Source organism: Diceros bicornis, chromosome 4, assembly GCF_020826845.1.
Source record: "Diceros bicornis minor isolate mBicDic1 chromosome 4, mDicBic1.mat.cur, whole genome shotgun sequence".
NCBI lineage: Eukaryota > Metazoa > Chordata > Mammalia > Perissodactyla > Rhinocerotidae > Diceros > Diceros bicornis.
The window spans coordinates 15,430,186-15,452,754 of record NC_080743.1 but is presented as its reverse complement, the minus strand read 5'-3'; the positions used below and the strand labels follow the sequence as shown (position 1 = coordinate 15,452,754).

The following is a 22,569-nucleotide window of genomic DNA, read 5'->3' as shown; positions in this document are numbered from 1 at the left end:
AAGCTTAAGTAATTAACCCAATGTCACATTATCACACAAACCCATATATGACAGAGTCTACGTACTTAACTACTTACACCTTGTTTCTCTTTTGTAACTTTTTTTCGTATTCACCAGTATATTTGTAGAATTTAGTATACGTGAAAAGGTACCAAAAGTCTTTGTTAGTTGAAAGTCTTCTACTAGAAATAGCATGAAAAATAGAAAGTATTCTTTAAATGTTTGAAATGTCTATCTAAAAAGTCATATAAAACTTAAAAGCCAAAGTTTCTAAATATGAAATAGACTTAGTTTTTGAAAATGAGTTCACCAGTGAAGGCGAATCACAAAGATGAGGTCCGAGTTTTCCAGCTGTGAATGACTCAAAGGACTGAGAAGTATTTCACATACTGAACATCCTATTCTGATGGACACATAGCACAGAAATGAAACCTCTTAAAGAAGACATAGCCCAGAGATCTGTTACCAAATCTAACCCCAAAACAAAGACTATTCAAGCTTTAGGAGGTAAACTTTTTCTTTCAACTCCCTTTCTGATTTTGAAAACACTTTACAGAAACATTTCAGGCCTCCTTCCACAAACCTTTTTTCATAAAGGGCAATAATCACAAATCAAAGAAATTCTCTAGGACAAATGAAGTAGAGACTCATCTAAGTAAAAGTGAATTGAAGCCTCATAGATTTAATATTTTTCTGCAATTAAGAGGCCTCATAGGAAACAAACCAGTTGAACCGGTCCTAGAGCCAGATAAATTGAAGAACAGATTTTCATAGCCTTGGGAAAATCTAGGTTTACAGGGCAAACTCTGCAGGGTTGAGCTCATTGTGGAGACATGCTCCTTTTCATTGGCAAAAGGGGAAAGGAAGTGAGCCATGCCCTAAAAAAATACCACTAGACACATTCCAGCCGATACTTGATAAGGACTGGGAAGGCTGCCATCAACTCATGGCTAGAAGAAGGAAAATTTGGATCAGAAAGCAGCTGACCAGGAGAAACCATGTTAGGTATGGGAAAGATTTCCCAATAAACTACAAATTTTTAGCAAGGAAGTCATTTAAACCAGTGGCTTTCGCATGGTTTTTTGCTGTGACCCATAGTGAGAAATATATACATTATATCATGACCCATAAATATACACAAATATATATAAAACTGAAAGACACATATATATACAGAAACAATGTAATTGAAACAGTATTTACCATTACTAGGCACAAAGCACTATGAAGTTTTCAATTCTATTCTACTTTGTGATCTAAACTCACTGGTTGAGATCCACTGGATGAAAACAGTGATTTAAACTCTAACCAGCACAGGAGATTCTAAGACTGTGTTTTATCATGGCCTTTATTTCTCCCTCAGAGCCCTGCAGCCAACTTAGGGAAGCTGAAATGGACCACCTGCTCTTGGGACAAGTGACTTGTTCTTGAGTACTTGGGGAAAGGCCACCCAGAAGCTATCTTCTCCATGTCTGGCCATTCCTCACTGTGCTGGCTCCTCCTCTTTCTACCTCTTAAATGCTGAGGTTCCCCCACAGCCCTGTTTTTGGTCTTTTTCTCTTATTACTGTGAGTTACCAGATTTCCATAGCTTCAAATTACTTATAAATGCCATTCCCTAGGCCCCAATTCTCAACATCCATCTACCTCTTACACATTTCCAACTGAATTCTCCCACAGATTTCAAACTCATCAGGTTCAAAACTGCACTGAAGGTACAATCTCTCTTCTCTATCTTCTCATCCAAATCTATTTCTTTTCCAGTTTTCCTCATCTCAAAGAATGGCACCACACTCAATCCCTCAACCCAAGCCACAATTCTGTGGGTCATTATTTGCAATCTCTTTTCCTTTCTAAAATCCAAGCTTCATCATGTTACTCCTCTGCCTAAACCCCTTCATCAGTTCTCCATTGCCCACTCTTTATCTTCATATATCAAGCCCTTGATTATTTGGTCCCTACTGACTCTTGAGCTTCATCTCTTACCATGCAACCGCCTATGACCTCTACTCCAATCACACTGACATACATGGTATTCCCAAACATATGATACTGCTCCATACCTCTGCACTTTTGCTTATTCTATTCCTACTCCCTAGGACAACCTTCCCCAACGTGTTCACTGAGAATGCCTCTTAAGATTCACCTCAAATCCCTTCTTCAGGAAGTTTTCCTGAACTCCTTAGGTAGACTTGATGTCTCCCACTTTTATACCTCCAGTACATTTTAGCACCTCTAACATCCTTTATTGAATTTCTTTCTTCTTTTTTTTTTGGGGGGGGGGAGTGAGGAAGATTGGCCCTGAGCCAACATCTGTGCCCATCTTCCTCTATTTTGTACATGGGACACCACCACAGCATGGCTTGATAAGTGGTGCGTCAGTCCACACCTGGGATTCAAATCTGCGAACCCCGGGCCGCCAAAGCAGGGCGTGCAAACTTAACCACTACACCATGGGGCTGGCCCCTGAATTTCTTTTCATATCCATCTCCACCCACTAGAAATGAGGTTTTTGAAGGCAGGAACTGGATCTTATTCATACCAAGCAGGCAGTATGGTGATGGAACACAGTAGACTCTCAAGAAACAGTGACTATTACTATCTTGGCAACTGGCACCCTAAGACCAGAATATACTAATGGCTCAAATATTTGTTGAATGAAAACATCAGTATGTTCTTGCCATCTGCCCAAGGCCAGAGGACTGCTAAGATACCCATCCTGTACCTTCTAGATTGTTAGGGAGCCCAAGATCTACTGCCATAGTCAAAGAACTTGCTCTGTAACTGGGCGGGGAGGGGGGCCTATCAGCCTCTGTGTTAGCTTCCTAGGGCTGCCATGATGAAGGACCACCTGGCTTAACCAAAGAAATTTATTTTCTCACAGTTCTGGAGGCTTGAAGTCTGACATCAAGCTGTCATCAGGGTTGCTCTCTTCTGAGGCGTCTCTCCTTGGCTTGTAGATGGCTGTCTTCATGTTCACAAGGCATTCTCCTCTATGTGTGTCTGTGTCCAAATTTCCTCTTCTTTAAGTACACCAGTCATACTGGATCAGGGCCCATTCTAACCCAGGATTTCATTTTAACTTAATTACCTCTTTAAAGACCCTTTCTCCAAATACAGTTACATTCTGAAGTATTAGAGATTAGGACTTCAACATACAAATTTTAGGGGGGGTCACAATTCAGTCCACTACTACTAGACTGTGAGCTCCTCAAAAGACAAGAGCTATAGCTTAGTCTTCTTAGTATCTGCTGTGCCTAGTGGAGTACCTGGAAAATAGTAGATTCTCAATAAATTATTTGTGGGATACATAAATAAAAGAACTTCCCAGAATATAGTCCAAATCTGGATTGTGGTCCCTTCCAAATCTGGTGGCCAGCACCAAGAATGTGGCTTTACTCTTTCCCTGAAAGAAAGCTTGATACTATCATGGTCTCTAGATAGTCCACTGCCAAACAGCCATTTATACAGCACCCAACACCAAGCAGAAAAATAAAATCCTTGAGACCAGACACCCAAAGCCAATTGATAATATCCTCCTCCCTCCAGATCCATTCTGATACACCCAGACTGAAAGTATCATGCATAGCTAGAATCAGATTCAAAGTCAAGAGAAAACTAACACTGCTCTGTCTAAAGAACAAGGTGTAACAGCTTAGGAGAAATGGTAAAATGAACACCTGCTACTTTTTTCCTACCCAAAAGGAAACTTCTCTCTCACTGTTCTGTGTGATTTTGGTGGGCCAATCCATCATGTAGCCTGCCTTCCCCACTATCAAGATGGGCATGTGATCTAAACAGTTCCCCCCTCTCCCAAGAATTTGAATCCTGAGTGGAATAACATGAAGAGAGGAAAAAATTGGAGGGTGTCAATTAAGCCAGTGCCATGAGAGATTCCTGGTTCACACATCCCTGAAACAGCCTTGGTTCCTGACGCTCCCAAGGCTTGATCAACACTATCTTTTTTTCTGAGACCTACCTGATAGTCTTCCCAAAAATGACTTTTCATTAAATTAGAAAGTGTTTATTTTGTAGCTCTCAATCAAAGAATCTTGGCACATATAATGGCCCTTTGAATGAGATGTGGCTAGTGGTGGCTGTAAGATAATGGAAACAGGAACAGGCAGTAAGGATTCTCCCATCCATGGCTGAGACATCCATGTGCTCATCATCCTTGTTATGCCACTGCAAAGCAGCCAACTACACTATGCCATCTCGTTTTTTGGGACACAGTCCACATGTCTCCCCAGGCTAAATTTTTTGAAAAGTTAATAGGAAAATGTCAAAATACTGGAGTGTGTGGCCATTTCTGACAGCTTTTGGTAAAGTCCCAGAAATGAATTGGCTTTAGCCAAGACGGCCTATGTGAATGCAGAGAAGAGAAAATTCTGCCACATCTAGACTGGCCCTCTTCTCCAGGTAGGAATCCAAGATGGCAGAGAGTCAGATAATCATGAAGGACTATAAAATTTGAATCAATGCATCAATGATAATGCTAGAAAACACAGGAAGGGAGAAAATAGCAAAAGATAGGATTCAGACCAAAAATATTGGGGGAAGCCTGATCCCCCAAGTACCTCCTGATGTATACTCCCTCCTTGGCAAAGAGCCAAGTGCTGGGAGGAAGCCAGAGGATGAGGAACAAACTAGTGTTGCCTTTATCCCAGAGGCAAAAAGATAAGTAGCAAAATTAAAGGCTAAAGGATAGGCAGAGCAGCAAGGCCTACTTCTAACAGAGAAATCTCTAGGCTAGGGCCCAGAGTCAAGGACCAACTCAGAGTGGAAAATGCATATAGACCAATAGATTTAAGTCGGGTTGAGTTGAGTTAAGCTGCCATAGAAACCTTGGAAAATAAAAACCTATCACTGCTCCAAAATCAATTTCCACATATCCTAACCCACACCACCAGCAGACTTTGGGATGCTGAAATAATAAACCCACATTAGGAAAATCCTACCCAGTTCCTTCTCAAATGTGTCCATCGAATTCACATGAGGCAACAGAGAGCAGGTTCAAATTCAATAGTAGCCAGGCACATAAGGCAGTACAGTACACCAACCATCTACACGTGCCTCAGATATTGAAGGAAAATATCTAACCACGGAGCAATAATTGCTAAATACAATGACCTCTATAACATCCAAGACTAATACCAACCTAGCATCCAAGTTAAAGTGTATCAGCAACTTTCTACAAAGATACAGGGACCACAAGATTTAGTCGCCGACAACTGGAAAAAGATTAATGCTAGAAAATAGATCATATGGTGGAGATAAATGTATCAAGACATTATATTCCTTAAGTTGTACTAAGAGAATGACTTTGATTTACAAAGAGTCTACATCAAATAAGAATATCTATCTCAAACTGCCTACATCCTATCAGTTTATATGCTATGATACCTGGGGAGTTGGTTAGCAAACAAAGCCTTTTCAAAAGGTGCTGCTGGATAGAAACCTGAGCGCTGTCCACCTTCTTCTGGAAGAAGTGAGCTCAGATGCCAGGATACACCATGCAGAATCACAGCATCTATAGTATTGGTTCCTAGAATGGTCTCTCCAGGAGCAGCACTGGCATAAGGCATCCTTTTCTTACATCATCTGTGGAACTCTGTCTCCCAGAAGTAATATCACCTACACTGTATTTCTATTAAATGGCATAAAATCACTTGGAAGCAAAGAAAATTTCCATTTCCATATGGCTAGGATCTGTCACTTACTTACCAAGGGAGAGGAAATGTAATTCCCCAGACCCACTGCATTCTCCCACCATTTTCATTAACTTCCCTGAGAAAATAGCCATTAGAGACAAACTATAAGGAATATTTATGTTCTGTAAGCAAAAGAAAGAACATAAGGTGGGTGGGGTCATGGATGAGCAAGGGCAGGCCTAGAATGATTACGCTGAAGATATTTTAACACTGATGAACACTAGGCCATCATTTGGCTTATTAAAATAGTGCTGGGTAGTGAGAGAGAAGCTGGCACATTTTCCTGTAGATGAGATGGCCCTGGGGGTTTGAACAATAGTTGGAACACAGCTGCCATGGCTAAAACCAAGCAAGTACAGATGCCACACCAAAGTGGAAGTAATGTCATACCATCTCATGCTGCCAAATTCAAAATGCCAATGGAGGAAAAGTACTGAAGGAAGTCTTTAAAATAGACTAGATAACTACTTTAAATACCAATTCTATGTGTAACTGAAGTTTCTGCTGTTGAGGTCTATGAACGACAATTATTATGGTTTAGAGAGCTCAATCAAAAACCTACTGCCCAGCAGGATGAATGAAATACAATGTGCTGTTCTTAGAGTCTGGAACTGCCACAAAGTCAAAGTCACTAGACATTATTAGACTTTGTAACTCGAAATGTCTTTTAGAATATGTCCTTCTAGGCAATTTTTTTCTCCTTCAAGAGTTGTTTCCCTTATAAATAGTGCTATCATTTTCTATGTTCTTAACTGATATACTAAAAACACATGGTACCACATCTCAGTTCTCATTTCCCTTAGAAAGATAAGCTGAGGAAGGTAACATTTCAGAGAGACACACACACACACACACACACACACACACACACACACACACATACACACATACCCCCAACTTACCAAATGCCTTCTTAGGTTCTATTAACTTCAATGTAAAGAGTTCCTCTTTCTTTAATTCTCTTAACTTCTTAGCAACATCATAATGACGCCACCCAACGATATTTTCTCCATTTATGCATTCAATATGATCGCCCACACAGATTGTTTTAACTGAGTCAATTAGGCTACCATGTTTAATTCTCTGAAAGAAAGAAAATTAAGGATAAAAGAGAACTGTGTAACATTACTTTTCATGCTCTTGAGACACTATATACAATATATTGACATATAAGCAGTGCAGTTTAATGCTCAGTTAAAGACAAAGGCCAAGCAACAAAGGACAACCATCTTACCTCATTCGGAATTCAGCTCCGTCAGCCACCACCTCTGCCGAAACGCTTTTCCTGACATCCCCCCGGCTACTCCCCCCAGGACTGGGTAAGCACTCTCGTGCTTCCACATAATTTTTGCTACATATGCTGAGCTCTAAGCTAAGCACTCAGCATTCATCATCTCATTTAATTCTAACAACCTTTATGAGATTCTCATGCCATAGATCTGGGAAACAGAGGCTTAGGAAGATCAAGTAATTTGCCAAGTTTAACATACCATAGTGCAATTGTTCATTTACCTCTCATCCTCCATTACCGAACTGTAATATCCTTGGGGACAAAGATGGTCTTATTCACCATTGTATGCCCTGTGCCTAGACAATGCTTGCACAGAAAAGTCCCTCCACGAGTGATTGTTGAATCATTTCAACACGAGGCCCATTGCATGAGAACAGAGACTGAGCTTCTACTGGCTCCATTTTTTAAACTCTAGTTACAAATGCAATGATTCAAGAATTGGTACAACCTTAGCTAAGAACACTGGCAATTGATAAGAGACAGGTGTGGTTACCATTTGGGGAGCCAGTAAGAGTGATTTAGACTATCATTTTTCATTTATACATTTTAGGTGAGGAAAACTTAGGACCCATGGGAAAACTTCAAATTGGTCTTGCTTAAATCTTTTACTTATAGAAGTAATTTAATTACTTTTATATAATAAATCTATAGTGCAGAGTCTCAAAATGAGGCCTAAGACTCCCTAAGACAGCACTAAGAATTTCTGAAAGGATTTTAGGGGCAAGAGCTCCAGAAAATTCTGCACAGGTAACAGCCCTACAAAAGTTGTACAAATTCTACCACAGTAGTGAGGAATGGGGCAAAACGAAGGCCACACTGCCTCAGGAGTCACAAATCCTTCACGGGAATGACGGGATAGAAGTATTAGGGATCGCTACTATTGTGTAATAAAAGCGTGTGTATTCCCCACTCTTGCCAGCTGAAGGAATAACATCTTCTGAATCAGCAGGGTGACTGATCACTGTGTCCAAGAGTTGAGAGAACAACTGATCTCATGTAGCCCAGCATATCTCTATAATAATATCAGAAAAAAAAAACTATAAAAGACTAATCTGGGAAGGTTGGGTATTTTTAATTTTTAAACTTTATTACTATACAGTCATGAGTCACTTAACAATGGGGACACATTCTGAGAAATGTGTCGTAGGGCAATTTTATCATTGTGTGAACATCATAGAGTGTACTTACACAAACCTGGATGGTATAGCCTACTACACATCTAGGCTATGTGGTACTAATCTCATGGGACCACCATTGTATATGTAGTCCATCATTGACTGAAACGTCATTATGCAGTGCATGACTGTATACCAAAACTCACCATAGGTTTCTTTCTTACCCCCAAATTTTAAGAACATTGCTATGTTCATTGTAATAGTAACTGTTAATATGCTTTATGCAAATGAAATAACGCCGATTCAAACAGAGCTCATTATTTATAATTACGAATAGTGAATTATAAAGCAAAGAAACCAGAAATTTCATAATCTGACTGACATTGTTTTATTGTAAGTCCATATTAGCATTATAAGCTAACAGAAACAAAGGTAACCACAACACACCACTCAGTACAACTGGAGTCTCTAAACTGTCATGGAAAAATGAGCAAGATTAAACAAAAGACTACAGTCTAAAGAAACAATGAAAAAATCTCTATTAAATATTCTGTCCCTAACCACTCTTAAGCCATTAGAGAATGTGAAAAATCTGTAACTTTGACTTCCTTAATTTTTAATTCTGATTTATCTCTTGATACCTTCTGAACACATTTTTTTCCTTTGGTCAACTACACTATACAAATTTCATTGTCCCACCACACATTTTTAGTTTTTAAGACTTATTGGGGGCCAGCCCCGTGGCATAGCAGTTAAGTTTGCGCGCTCCCTTCGGCGGCACAGGGTTTGCTGGTTCGGATCCCGGCCACGGACCGACACACTGCTCATCAAGCCATGCTGTGGCAGCATCCCATATCAAGTAGAGGAAGATGGGCACAGATGTTAGCCCAGGGCCAATCTTCCTCAGCAAAAAAAAAAAAAAAAGAGGGGGATTGGCAACAGATGTTAGCTCAGGGCTAATCTTCCTTGAAAAAAAAAACAGAAGACTTGTTAGAATTTTATTAAAAATAAGCATTAGATTAAATTAATTAAATGAAAGACTTTAAAGACATGTATGAATCTTACTAGTAAATTAAAGGTCAGAGTAACAGAAATTTAGGTTTGCCTGGGCCTGTAAGTAGCCACAGAGATCACCAGAAGAATGCCCAGACAGAGGGAGGAAAGGCAGTTACCAGAAGTCAGAGCAGGCCACAAGGCGAGGATCCAGGGGGCAAGAGAAGAGTCAAAGTATATGTAATCATCAGGGGCAGCAGATACGGATCTGGGATGAAGAGAAGGAAAGTCAACATAAGAAACCTGGAGAAGAGCACCATAAAGGAGACCAGATGTAGAAGCAAAGTGGCAGATGTTAATTATATGTTTTGTGGTGCCTGAGTCTTAGCCTCTTGTGTGTGTAGAAGAAAGGTAGCAATTGAGACAAGTTTCTGAAATCTAATATACTTTGATGATCATGCCATAACTTGACAGAGATTAATAATATTGCTAAAAGTGCTGCTTGGGAACAAAGGACTAGGAAGAAAAAAGGAGAGGCATTAATTCTATACTTATATTTCCTGAGTCGCTTAATACCATTCTCTACAATGCTTAGAACTTTGTCTCATCTGGCTTTGGAGCTTAATGCAGCAAAAGGCAGAGAAGACAAATATTTTTTGGAAGATAAGATTTACAACATTACTAAACTTAGAGCTTCCCAATCATTTCAGACGATTACTAGAGTATCTTCCACTATTTCATCCCACATATTTACAGAACTCTGTCTTCTCACCACAGATATCGGCAGGACTCTAGGGCAGCATCCCACCCTCCTCAAAGTCTCAGGCATCAGATCCAAGGTTGTTTGTCAGGTTCAAGGCTGTTTGAGCTGCACGCCCTGCCGCTAGTCAGCAACTCTGAGATCTGTGCTGCCGACTCTCCCAACACTGTCTTCAAACTTTGCTTCATAATAATAAACTAACATTCATATAACAACGTGAAGAGTTATTTCATTTAGTCTTCACAACAAGCCTCATTCCATTAACAAATGAGGAAACCAAAGTACAATAATTACATGGCTTGACCAAAATAACACAACAATAGAACTGGGTTTCAAACAAACGTGGTACCAACACAGACTCTATGACTCTAAATTATGATGAAGCCTAAAATATTTACCATCTAGCCCTTTATATAAATGTTTGCCAACTCCAGTCTTGAACTGTTCTAGGAACTTACAGGTTTTGTTATAAGTATACTCTAAATTTTCTGATTAAGTTACCTATACACTCTTGTTCTGGGAAATTTTGATACTTGGGTACTACCATCATGAATGTTTAAGTCTGTTGTCTATTCACCTGAAAAGTTTCATCTGTGGGAACCATGCAGTACTATTTTTTATTTAATTTATCTAAACTAAAAACAAAAACAAAAATAATTCACTCATTCCTCCCACTCTCCATACTCCACCTCTGGCAACCACTAATCTGTTCTCTGTATCTATGAGCTTAGTTGCTTTTATATGTGTATATATATATATTTTTTAATTCCACACATAAGATAGATCATACAGTATTTGTCTTTCTCTGTCTGACTTATTCCATTTAGCACAATACCCTCAAGGTTCATCCGTGTTGTCACAAATGGCAAGATTTCATTCTTTTTTTACGGCTAAATAATACTCCATTGTATATATACCACAAATTCTTTATCCATTAATCCATCAATGGACACTTAGGTTGTTTCTATATCTTAGCAATTGTAAATAATGCTGTAATGAAAATGGGAGTGTATTTATCTTTCCAAATTAGTGTTTTCATTTTCTTCAAATAAATACTCAGAAGTAGAACTGCTGGATCATATGGTAGTTCTATTTTTAATTTTTTGAAGAACCTCCATAATGTTTTCCATAATGGCTGCACCAATTTACATTCCCACCAACAGTGCACAAGGTTCTCTTTTCTCCACATCCTCGTCAATACTTTTTATTTCTAGTGTTTTTAATCATAGCCATTCTAACAGGTGTGAAGTAATAGCTCATTGTAGTTATGATTTGCATTTCCCTGATGATTAGTGATGTTGAGCACCTTTTCATGTACCTGTTGGCCATTTGTATGTCTTCTCTGGAAAAATAACTGTTCAGATCTTCTGCCCATTTGTAAATCAGATTGGTTTTTTGTTTGTTTGTTTTTGCTATTGAGTTGTAGGAGTCTTTATATATTTTGGATATTAACCCCTTATCAGATATATGATTTGCAAATATTTTCTCCCATTCAGTATGTTGCCTTTTCATTCTGTTGGTAGTTTCCTTTGCTGTGTAGAATTTTAGTTTGATATAGTCCCACTTGTTTATTTTTGCTTCTATTGCCTTTGCTTTTGGTATTAAATTCAAAAATCATCACTAAGACCTATGTCAAGAAGCTTACCGTAAACATATTTTCTTCGAGGAGTTTTTTGGTTTCAGGTCTTACATTCACGTCTCTAAATCCATTTTGAGTTAATTCTTGTGTATGGTGTAAGATAGTGGTCTGGTTTCATTCTTTTGCATGTGGCTGTCCAATTTTCCCAACACCATTCATTGAGGCCAACCTTATATAGAGACTGTCCTTTCCCCATTGTACGTCCTTGGCTCCTTTGTCATAAGTTAATTGGCCACATATGTGTGGATTTATTTCTGGGCTCTCTATTCTGTTCTATTGATCTATGTGTCTGTTTTTATGCCAATACCACACTTTTAACTACCATAGCTTTGTAATCTAGTTTGAAATCAGGGAGTGTGATGCCTCCAGCTTTGTTCTTCTTTCTCAAGATTGCTTTGGCTATTTGGGGTCTTTCATGGTTCCACACAAATTTTAGGACTGTTTGTCCTTTTTCTGTGAAAAATGCCATTGGAATTTTGATAAGGATTGCACTGAATCTGTATATTGCTTTGGGTAGTATGGACACTTTAACAATATTAATTCTTCCAATCCACAAGCACAAGATATCTTTCCATTTATTTGTGTCTTCTTCAATTTCTTTCATTAATGTCTTGTAGTTTTCAATACACAGGTTTTTCATCTCCTTGGTTAAATTTATTCCTAGGTATTTTATTCTTTTTGATGCAATTGTAAATGGGATCTTTCTTAATTTCTCTGATAGTTCATTATTAGTGTATAGAAATGCAACTGATTTTTGTGTATTGATTTCATATCCTGCAACTTTATTGAATTCATTTATTAGTTCTAACAGTTTTCTGATGGAGCCTTTAGGGTTTTCTATATATAATATCATGTCAAATGCAAATAGTGACAGTTTTACTTCTTCTTTTCCAATTTGGATGCCTTTTATTTATTTTTCTTGCCTAATTGCTCTGGCCAAGACATCTAATACTATGTTGAATAAAAGTGGCAAGAGGGGGCATCTTTGTCTGTTCCTGATTTTAGAGGAAAGGTTTTCAGCTTTTCACCATTGAGTATGATGTTAGCTGTGGGCTTGTCATATATGGCCTTTATTATCTGAGGTATGTTCCCTCTATACCCTCTTTGTTGAGAGTTTTTATCATAAATGGATGTTGAATTTTGTCAAATGCTTTTTCTGGACCTATTGAGATGATCATATGATTTTTATCCTTCACTTTGTTAACGTGGCATATCACATTGATCAATTTGTGAATGTTCAACCAACCTTGCACCCCTGGAATAAATCCCAATTCGTCATGATGTATGATCTTTTTAATGTATTGTTGTATTAAATTTGCTAATATTCTGTTGAGGATTTTTGCATCTATGTTCATCAGGGATATTGGCCTGCAGTTTTCTTGTCTTGTGGCATCCTTGTCTGGTTTTGGTTTCACGGTAATGCTGGACTCGTAAAATGAGTTTGGAAGAGTTCCCTCCTCTTCTATTTTTTTGGAAGAATTTGAGGAGGATTGGTTTTAATTCTTCTTTGAATGTTTGGTAGAATTTACCCGCGAAGCCATCTGGTCCTAAACTTTTGTTTGTTGGGAGGTTAATGATTACTGATTCAATCTCCTTACTAGTAATCGGCCTGTTCAGATTTTCTATTTCAACGTGATTCAGTCACAGTAGGTTGTATGTTTCTAGGAATTCATCCATTTCTAGGTTGTCCAATTTGTTAGCATATAATTGTTCATAGTAGTCTCTTCTGATCCTTTGTATTCTGTCATATCAGTGGTAACATCTCTTTCATTTCTGATTTTGAGTCTTTTTTTTTTTTTTTGTGAGGAAGATCAGCCCTGAGCTAACATCCACGCTAATCCTCCTCTTTTTGCTGAGAAAGACTGGCTCTGAGCTCACATCCACTGCCAATCCTCCTCCTTTTTTTTTTTTACCCCCAAATCCCCAGTCGGTAGTTGTACGTCATAGTTGCACATCCTTCTAGTTGCTGTATTTGGGACGCGGCCTCAGCATGGCCGGGGAAGCAGTGTGTCGATGCGCACCCGGGATTCGAACCCAGGCCACCAGTAGCAGAGTGCGTGCACTTAACCACTAAGCCACGGGGCCGGTCCTGAGTCTTTTTTTTTCTTGGTGATCTAGCTAAAGGTTTGTCAATTTTGTTTACCTTTTCAAAGAACCAGGTCTTAGTTTCATTGATCTTTTTTATTGTCTTTTTAGTCTCTATTTCCTTTATTTCTGCTCTAATCTTTATTTCCTTCCTTCTACTAACTTTGGGGTACATTTGTTCTTTTTCTAGTTCCTTGAGGTATAACGTTAGGTTGTTTGAGACTTTTCTTGTTTCTTGAGGTAAGCCTGTATCACTATGAACTTCCCTCTTAGAACCGTTTTTGCTACATCCCATAAAATGCAGAACCATGCAATACTATTAAATGCATTTCTCTGCCATTGATCTCATCTCATAACTATGTAATGAATTACTATTGCTATTATTAAATTATCAATTATGAGTACTGTCAAAAATTTTATATGTGTTATTACTTTATACTCAAATAACACTATAAAGTATGTGCTAATATTTCCTTTTGAAGAAGGAAGGCTCAGAGAAGTTTAATGACTTGTCCAAGATCACACAGCAAGTAAATAACGGTTGGGGCAAAACTGAAAGCAGGCCTGTTTGCATCTAAAGCCAATGCTCTTATGCATCACACCGCACTGTCTCCCTAATCTTAGCATCCTTCCACCTTATCCTTATCTGATCCACACTACACTGTCCTATTCTGACTTTCAGCCGCTGCTGGAAGCATATCACGTACTCACTTCAGCAGCACATACACAAAAATTAGAGCCATACAGAGAAGATTAGCATGCTCCCTGCACAAGGGTGACACACAAACTCGAAACATGCCATTTTTCCCTGCTTATCTTGATGAAAAGAAACACTAAACGGGTAAGCCAGAAATAAACGAAATTGATTACTTCTAATGAGTGGTAGAAATGAGTAAAGGGATAGAAGGGATAGGGGAAGAGTGACACATCTCTGAATATGTCTTTTAACACAGTTTTTTTTTAATTAATTTATTTTTTTATTGCAGTAACATTGGTTTATAACATTGTATAAATTTCAGGCATACATCATTATACTGCTATTTCTGCATAGATTTTAATATAGTTTTGATGTTTAAATCATGATAATATTTTATTTATTCAGAAAATAAAATTAAATCAACAAGGATGAGGGGGAAAACTCACATTCAATTCAAAGAGAAGCAATTGGATTCAAAAGTATTTCAAATGAATAACATAATCACCAGGGGAAAAGCGGCAGGAAAGAACCTATTCCAAGTAAATTCTGAATAGAATACTTTTATTATATACATATATTTAGTTTAAAGACAAAAAATGCATATAAATCTTGAACTTTTCTTAATAGGTTTATTTTTCATAGTAATATGGATATAGTAATTATGAAACTATTTTGTGTATATTGTAGGACTAAGCAAATGAGCAAATATTGTAATGATTTTTAAAAGTAAATATTTTAATGGGGAAACCAAGGAAGAATGCTGTGGGGCAGGATTAGAATTGGAGGCATAATTATAAATTCATAATCTCCAAAATACATTTTTCTAGCCTTACCAACAAAAAGACCTAGAAACAATGACACTCCAGTAGCAATGCATGAGCACAATTAGCATCCAAATCTTCATTTTGAAATACTAGTCCTCACTAAAAAAAACTTTCCTTGAAGAAATGGTTGATTCCAGGCCTCTGGAAAAGATAAAAGATGAACCTAGAACATCTTGTTGTGCCAAAAAGGAAGGAACTCCTCAATAAAATTATGGGAGCCATGCCATGTCTAAAAGATACAGGAGCCAGCTGAAAGGGACTCCTGCAGGTCAAATCTCAGAAAATTTGAGAATCAAAATAAGTGATGGTAATGGACTATAACCCACTGAATAAAATAAGAAATCATGTGTCCACACTGATAAATAGATAAGTAAATAAATAAGTGGGATGCCTTTTTACATTAGAATGTTTTAAAGGAATATATAAGAAATGATAGAATCAGAAAAATCACCATTGTGAAACCATTATAGTAAAAACTGATTCAGGCAAAACTCATCAACAAGTGCTAAATCTGTAGGGTACAAGAGAACAGGGTATTTTCATAATCTCAAAATATCTCCCGACAAATTATTAATTGCAAAGGAAAATATAATAACTTTGCAGTGAATAGACTGACAGACACTACCTTAGATAAGTGACAAAAATTAACGTGATATCACCAAGACAAAAAATAACAAATGTTGGAGAGGTTGTGGAGAAAAGGGAACCCTCATTCACTGCTGGTGGGAACGCAAACTGGCGCAGCCACTATGGAAAACAGTACGGAGACTCCTCAAAAAATTAAAAATAGAAATACCTTATGATCCAGCTATCCCACTTCTGGGTATTTATCCAAAGAACTTGAAATCAACAATCCAAAGAGGCTTATGCACCCCTGTGTTCACTGAAGCATTATTCACTATAGCCAAGAAGTGGAAGCAACCCAAGTGTCCCTCGACAGATGATCGGATAAAGAAAATGTGTTATATAGATACAATGGAATACTACTCAGCCATAAAAAAGACAACATCGTTCCATTTGCAACAAATGGATGGAACTTGAGGGTATTATGTTAAGTGAAATAAGCCAGAGAGAGAAAGACAATCACTGTGTGACTTCACTCATATGTGGAATATAAACTAACACACGGACAGAGAGAACAGTTTGGTGGTTACCAGCAGGAAGGGAATTGGGGAGTGGGCACAAGGGGTGAAGGGGCGCATTTATATGGTGATTGACAAATAATAATGTACAACTGGAATCTCACAATGTTGTAAACTATCATGACAGCAATTAAAAAAAATTTTTTTTTAATTAACGTCATAAATAGACAAACCAACATAATGCACTTTCTGATGGGGTGCACTGAGAAAGACACCGCGTCATTTATCTAGATTTCCTGCCAAAAATACATAACCTGTTTCTCAATATGAGGAAACATCAGCAAAGCCCAAATTGAGAGACATCCTACAAAAAGCTGAGGAATTGTTCTAGAGTAAAGACAACTAGAAAGACATGGTAACTAAACGAAATGCATGATCCTGGATTGGACCCATACTAGGAAAAAAAATGCTACAGAGAACGTCAGGACAACCGATGAAACTGCAATATGGACATGAGATTAGTTTAAAAGTATTGTATCAATGACAGATTTTCTGAATTTCATAATTGTACTGTAGTTATACATAAGAGAATACCCTTGTTCTTAGTAACCACATTCTGAAGTATTAGGGGGTAAAGGGGCATAATATATGTAATCCACTTTTTCAAATGGTTCAGGAAAAATTACATATATTTGTATATATGTGTATATACACAGACATATACGTGTGTGTATGAGAGAACAATACAGCAAATGCGGCAAATGGTAAAAATTGGAGATTTGGGTAAAGGGTATTATGGAAGTTCTCTGTATTCTTATTACAATCTTTCACTAAGTTTGAAATTACCCACACACACAATTTTTTAAAAATCATATTAACCATGTACCCAGTATGATATTCATCTCTCTTCCAAGTTGACTGCATGTCGGCAATTTGGCTTACACTCCACTTTCTCTTTGCCAACACGTTCTCTGTCTCCACAGGACTAGCGACTAGTACTCTGAGGCAGGCACGTATCCAATGAGGCATTAAAAAAAAAATAGGAACACAAGTTCTGAACATCAGAGGCTAAGATCTAAAAAATCCACGCATGTTTGCAAAACTTCCAAGCCCTTCCCTGCTGACATTAGAAAGGCATTGCTGCATGTGTCTCATGTCCTAGCTTCCCCTGGATAATCCCACATGACTTTCCCAACTCACGGATTTTCCATTTGGTCACCCACTCAACCTTCAGCACAGTCATATCTTTTGCAGAGCTAAAAATAGCCATTCTACCAAGTGGGAAGTTAAAGTACTATTTACACTGAAGAAGATAACTTCCCTAAGACTATTTTTTTAATGATGACAATGCATCAGTAAATCAAGGGTTTGGACAAAATAAAGGTGTGAAAAGTGCTCTGCTGCATGAAGTTTATCACTAATTCTTACTTAGTGGATAGGAATGCCAGCTCTGGAGTCAGATCTCTTGGATTCAAATCCTGAATTTGTCCAGCTGCATAACTTTGGGCAAGCTACTTAACCTTCCTGATCCTGTTTCTACAGCTGTAAAATAGAGGTTGATAATAGCGCCTACCCATGGACAAATCTCACAGACATCATGTTGAACAAGAGAAGCCAGAAACAACAGAGTATGTAATATATGATTCCACTTATGTGAAGTTCAAGACCAAGCAAAACTATGATGCTAGAGGTCAGAATAGTGGTTACCTTTATGGGGGAAGAGTTCTGACTGGGAAGGGGCACAAAGGAGCCTTCTGGGTGGTGGAAACGTTTCCCTTGATCTGGGTGGTGGTTACACAGGTATGAGTATGCAAACATTCACGAAGCTGTACGCTAAAAATTTGTTACATCTCAACAAAAACATAAAGAAAAAGAAAAAAAACATAGTACCAACCAAAAAGAATTGTCGTGAGGATTAAATGAGAAAATGTATGCAAAGTGCCCAGTACATGATAAGCATTCAATATAAAGTCAGCTGTTATTACAATTGCTTAATAATAGAATTATTATTTTTAAGAGATGAGTCTACTTTTCTTTTTACCACTCCTCCATTCTTATAGTTTTTCTTTTTTTTTTTTGTAATAATTTTTATTTATTTATTTTTTTCCCCAAAGCCCCAGGAGATAGTTGTTATGTCATAGCTGCACGTCCTTCTAGTTGCTGTATGTGGGTCGCGGCCTCAGCATGGCCAGAGAAGCAGTGCGGCGGTGCACGCCAGGGATCCAAACCCGGGCCGCCAGCAGCGGAGCTCGCACACTCAACTGCTAAGCCATGGGGCCAGTCCATTCTTCTAGTTTTTCATACCATTTCAAACCTCCTTCTCTTGGCTTTGCAGCTCTATATTGCTCTCCTTGTATTTAAATAGAGGAATTATACAGTTTAGAAAATTCTGAAGAACATTTTTAAAGAAGTAAATGAGGTGACCAAAAATTCGTGCACTTGGAAATAACACTAAATCAATGGAAATCAGCATGGAAGCCATCAGATGTTAATGAACTGCAGACCCACAAGAGCTCATAAGGATAACGCATAGGCACCAGGGCCAGGCTTTCCTTTTCAGTAAGCTCTAAATTCAGAGGAAGTTTAAACTGGAAAAAGAAATTCAAGGAAAGGGTAAACAAAAAATGACATCTTCAAAACTTTTTTAAATGAAACATCACCAATCCATCCGTCCGTGCTGAGCCAGCTCTCACTCTGAAGATCATTTCCCACTTTCTCTGACGTGGCAGATTTTCTTAAATGTTACCCTCAGTTGGGTTGGTCACACAGTTATTTTTTAAGACTTACCTTTATAAAAGCGTAGCCAGCACCATTATCTGTAATGGTGAGACCAAGTGAATCTTCAGATTTATACACATTCACTTCTTTTTTGATCCCTTTCACGTGGGCAAATATGAAATCTTCAAGACCAAGTTGTCCTCCTAAGAGTTTTTCCATGTCAGCTTTAGGTGTGTTTAAAGTGCAATATAAGATCTGCAAGAAGAAAGAAATATTTTAGGTCGGTTTCCATCAGGAAAACATTCTGGTCATTAGTTTAATAAATATTTGAGTGAAATAGTCCTCAATTTATGATATAAGAAGTTACATCATTACCTTTAGCTAATATGTATTGAGTGGTTCCCATAGGCCAAGCTCTGTGCAAAACAATTTACATCCATTATCTCATTTAATCCTCACAATAACTTTATAAATACATTTCAGCTCCAAATTACAGATAAGGAAATTGAGGCTTAGTGAGAGTAAGTAACTTGCCTAGGGTCACAAAGCCAGCACTTGGCAGAGCCAGGACTCGAGTTCAGGTCTCACCGACTTCAAAGTGGTTTAAACTCCTATGTAACCGGCCATTTACAGTGCTGAAATCGAAGGCTGTGTTCCCAAAGGTAACATCATGATATGTACTCTACAATGAAAATATAGGCCAGACTATTTTTGAAAACTGGTAAATTTTTTTTAAACGAGGAAAACGTTATTTATCTTGCATTATAGTGCTTGAGAAGAGTAATTTAATCACTGAATGAGGTGCTAAAAATGAAAATGTCTAAAATGAACCTTAAAGACTAATTAATCCAATCCCCTAATTTTAAAAAAGAGGGAACTGAGGTCTGGAGAGGTTAATGCAACTTGGTCAAATTCACATCATGGTAGAAACAGAGTGAAAAACCGGAATTGCGGAAAGTTGTGTGGAGATTTTAAAGGGACTTCTTATGTTTACCAAGTCATTATTTGACCTCATGTTCCTTCAAAAATATGATTCATTTTGCTAAAATCTGCTGTACTACTCTTAAGTTTGTCAACCATAATTTGGGTAATTTGTGGGGCCCAAATACAAAATTACGGAAGAGGAGAAGGAGGGTTGAGAACATGTCATTGGTTTAAAATTCAAGTTCAACAAACATTTATTGAGTATCTTCTTTGTATCAAACCAAAGAAGGACATTTTAATACAGCTGTTTTATAGCAAAACGGCTAAATGAAAAATTTTTAAATTTTATCATCAAGTAATATTTGCCACAGATATTGTTATCCCTTCCCCCACCCCTGAGCCTTGCTTCACTTTCAACCCTCTCACAGGATCCCCCATTTTCACCCCATTCCGGATTCCCACTGGAACCTTGAGCCTTAACACATCCATAACTCTCATGACGCTCAGAAGCGCCGCAACTACTACTTATTAAATGGCTTTTTAAGCCATATCAGAATATGAATTGGAACAGCTCTCTGTTATACAGTTAAAGGTGCAGTGTGGTCAGCAAAGCTCTGCCAAATCCCAGAGGTGCATGAAAGGAGCCAGTGATGAGGACAAGGAAGAGGCCACAGGGTACGAAAGAATGAATGCCTCCAAGGAGAAACTACTGCCCCGCCCTGCCCTCTTCCCATCCAGGTCTGTGGGGAGCTGTGCTAACTGGTGGGCCTTTAATTTCACCCCTGTGTTCTCCGTGAGGACATAATATATTTGGCTTTGTAGTTAGTAAGTATTTGCAAATATTCTCTAGCATAAAAAATGTATTATCCACAAAGGGAAAAAAAAAACAAAATTAAGCCAAGAATGGCTCCTATTTCTTATTTTAATTGTGAAATCAAAGGTATAATTAGTCCACTAACAAAAATCATTAATAATGGGTAGAGGGAGAAAGGAGGATGCACAGAAAACAGCTTTTCTGACTTCCTTTCTCAAAACGATGGTAAGCGAGTAGAAGAAATAAACAAACGTTTTCTCCTTGTTCTTTTTTCAGTGAATCTGTTCATGGTATCCATAGTGGATCCCAATCACCACTAATATAAAAGCAAATTACCAGTCAGACAAGAAATAAAACATGGAAATAGAACAATGATATAACAGGATAGGGAAAAAGCCCCAAAAAGGAAATCTCACACTAAGTGAACTGTTAGTCACTAAGCCACTTCCTTCTTTCAATTTTTCACATGCTCACTGTAGAGCAAATATTAGATTTCCTGTAGGTATAACCCTTTTCCATTATGCTTCCTCCCCTACAGAATAACGTTTCATGCCAGGCAGCCAAATGTTGGCAGGCAAGGTATTGGGTTTTTTCTGGAAGTGGTGGAGCCAGCTATACCTTTCACGGAATGGAACTCCACAGGAAGTGGTGTCGAAAACCTTCAGGAATGTAACGGGCACTGGCAGGTGGAGTAAGAGACCTCTGCAGCAGCAGGTAACCAAAGCTCCATGACTTCAGATCAGTTCTTCACGGGAGAATAAAAACCTAACACTCACACCACCTCAATGCACAACTATCAGCAAATATATCTGTAAGTATATAAAGGGCTAGAAATCCTCATAGATAATGTATTTTGAACTGAAAAATAAGCAAGTGACACACCACTTTCTAAATGCTGCAAAGTTCATGCTCATTCATCCACTCACCAATTATCAATTGGACACCCGCTTTTTGCCAGGTTCTGTGCTGCACGCTGGATGTACAGATTTGAGTGTGACAGTCCCTACACACAAGGAGCTCCTAGGCTGGTGGTAGACGCTCCGCTGAGGTACAGTGAGGCAACATTGAGCCAACTGTACTATGTTAAAAGCCATGAATATTTAAACCAAAAGGAATCTCAAATACATATCATGAACTTTCCTACCTTCATTCATACATTTCCTTCAATCCAAAATCTAAAATGCCTGCTCCCTGACCCCACTCCTATGCCCTTGTCTATTGAGACTGCTCAAATGCCACTGCCCAGGTGGAATCATCACTCTTTCCACTTTACTCACATCGTTTAAATCTAGTACCTCATTAGAACCTCATTCGAGTGCCTGAGTCACCTTGCCTGGAAGTCCAATTGGTGTAACATACATATTTGGCACTCTCAGAGAGATGAGAGCTGAGTCATCTTTCTCTCTGCTACAAAGTCTAACACAGTGCCCTGCCCAGTTTATACGTGAGGCATTTACAGAGCACGGTCACTTACCTCATTTAAGACAACATTCCTGTGTATTAGGTTTTATTATCCTCACTTTGTAGATGAGAACATTATGACTTTATCCAATTAACACAGCTAATCAATGTTTAATGTAAAAAGAAGACATGATGGACAAAAACAAGAAAAGAAACAGTGAAGTGGTCATATTATCAATGTTCCTCTAAGAAATATTTGCTTCCAGAGTATAAGAATACTGGATAAAAGGCAGTAAGATACAGTATTAAAGACTGGATTTTTTCGTACTCTGATGAACAAACTAAACTAAATCAAAAGAAAGTAAACTCATGGCAAGGTATCATGTAATATAAGGAAAACAATCCATCCATTAGATATAAGCTTTCTGATGTCTGCCACTGTAAAACGAAATCCTTACCATCTTCTAGGGTATCTATATTTGGTGCTTTACCACCACTGTTGTCCATTTTCATAAG

The 22,569-nt window shown here is 38.1% G+C and overlaps 1 protein-coding gene and 1 non-coding gene across 2 annotated transcripts in view; one reads left to right on the top strand and one right to left on the bottom strand.

The window, feature by feature from the left end:
• The window catches only part of GIPC2 (GIPC PDZ domain containing family member 2), a 69,673-nt gene that overhangs the window by 25,582 nt on the left and 21,522 nt on the right, over window positions 1–22,569 (bottom strand). Inside the window, exons 2-3 of the mRNA XM_058538360.1 lie at window positions 18,984–19,169; window positions 6,613–6,793 (exon numbers count right to left, since the gene is read on the bottom strand). Of these exons, the coding sequence (XP_058394343.1) occupies window positions 6,613–6,793; window positions 18,984–19,169 (367 nt within the window). The remainder of the gene's footprint in view (window positions 1–6,612; window positions 6,794–18,983; window positions 19,170–22,569) is intronic.
• LOC131405061 (U6 spliceosomal RNA) lies at window positions 14,297–14,399 on the top strand. Its single transcript, XR_009219922.1, has one exon. It is a non-coding gene; the product is annotated as a U6 spliceosomal RNA (small nuclear RNA).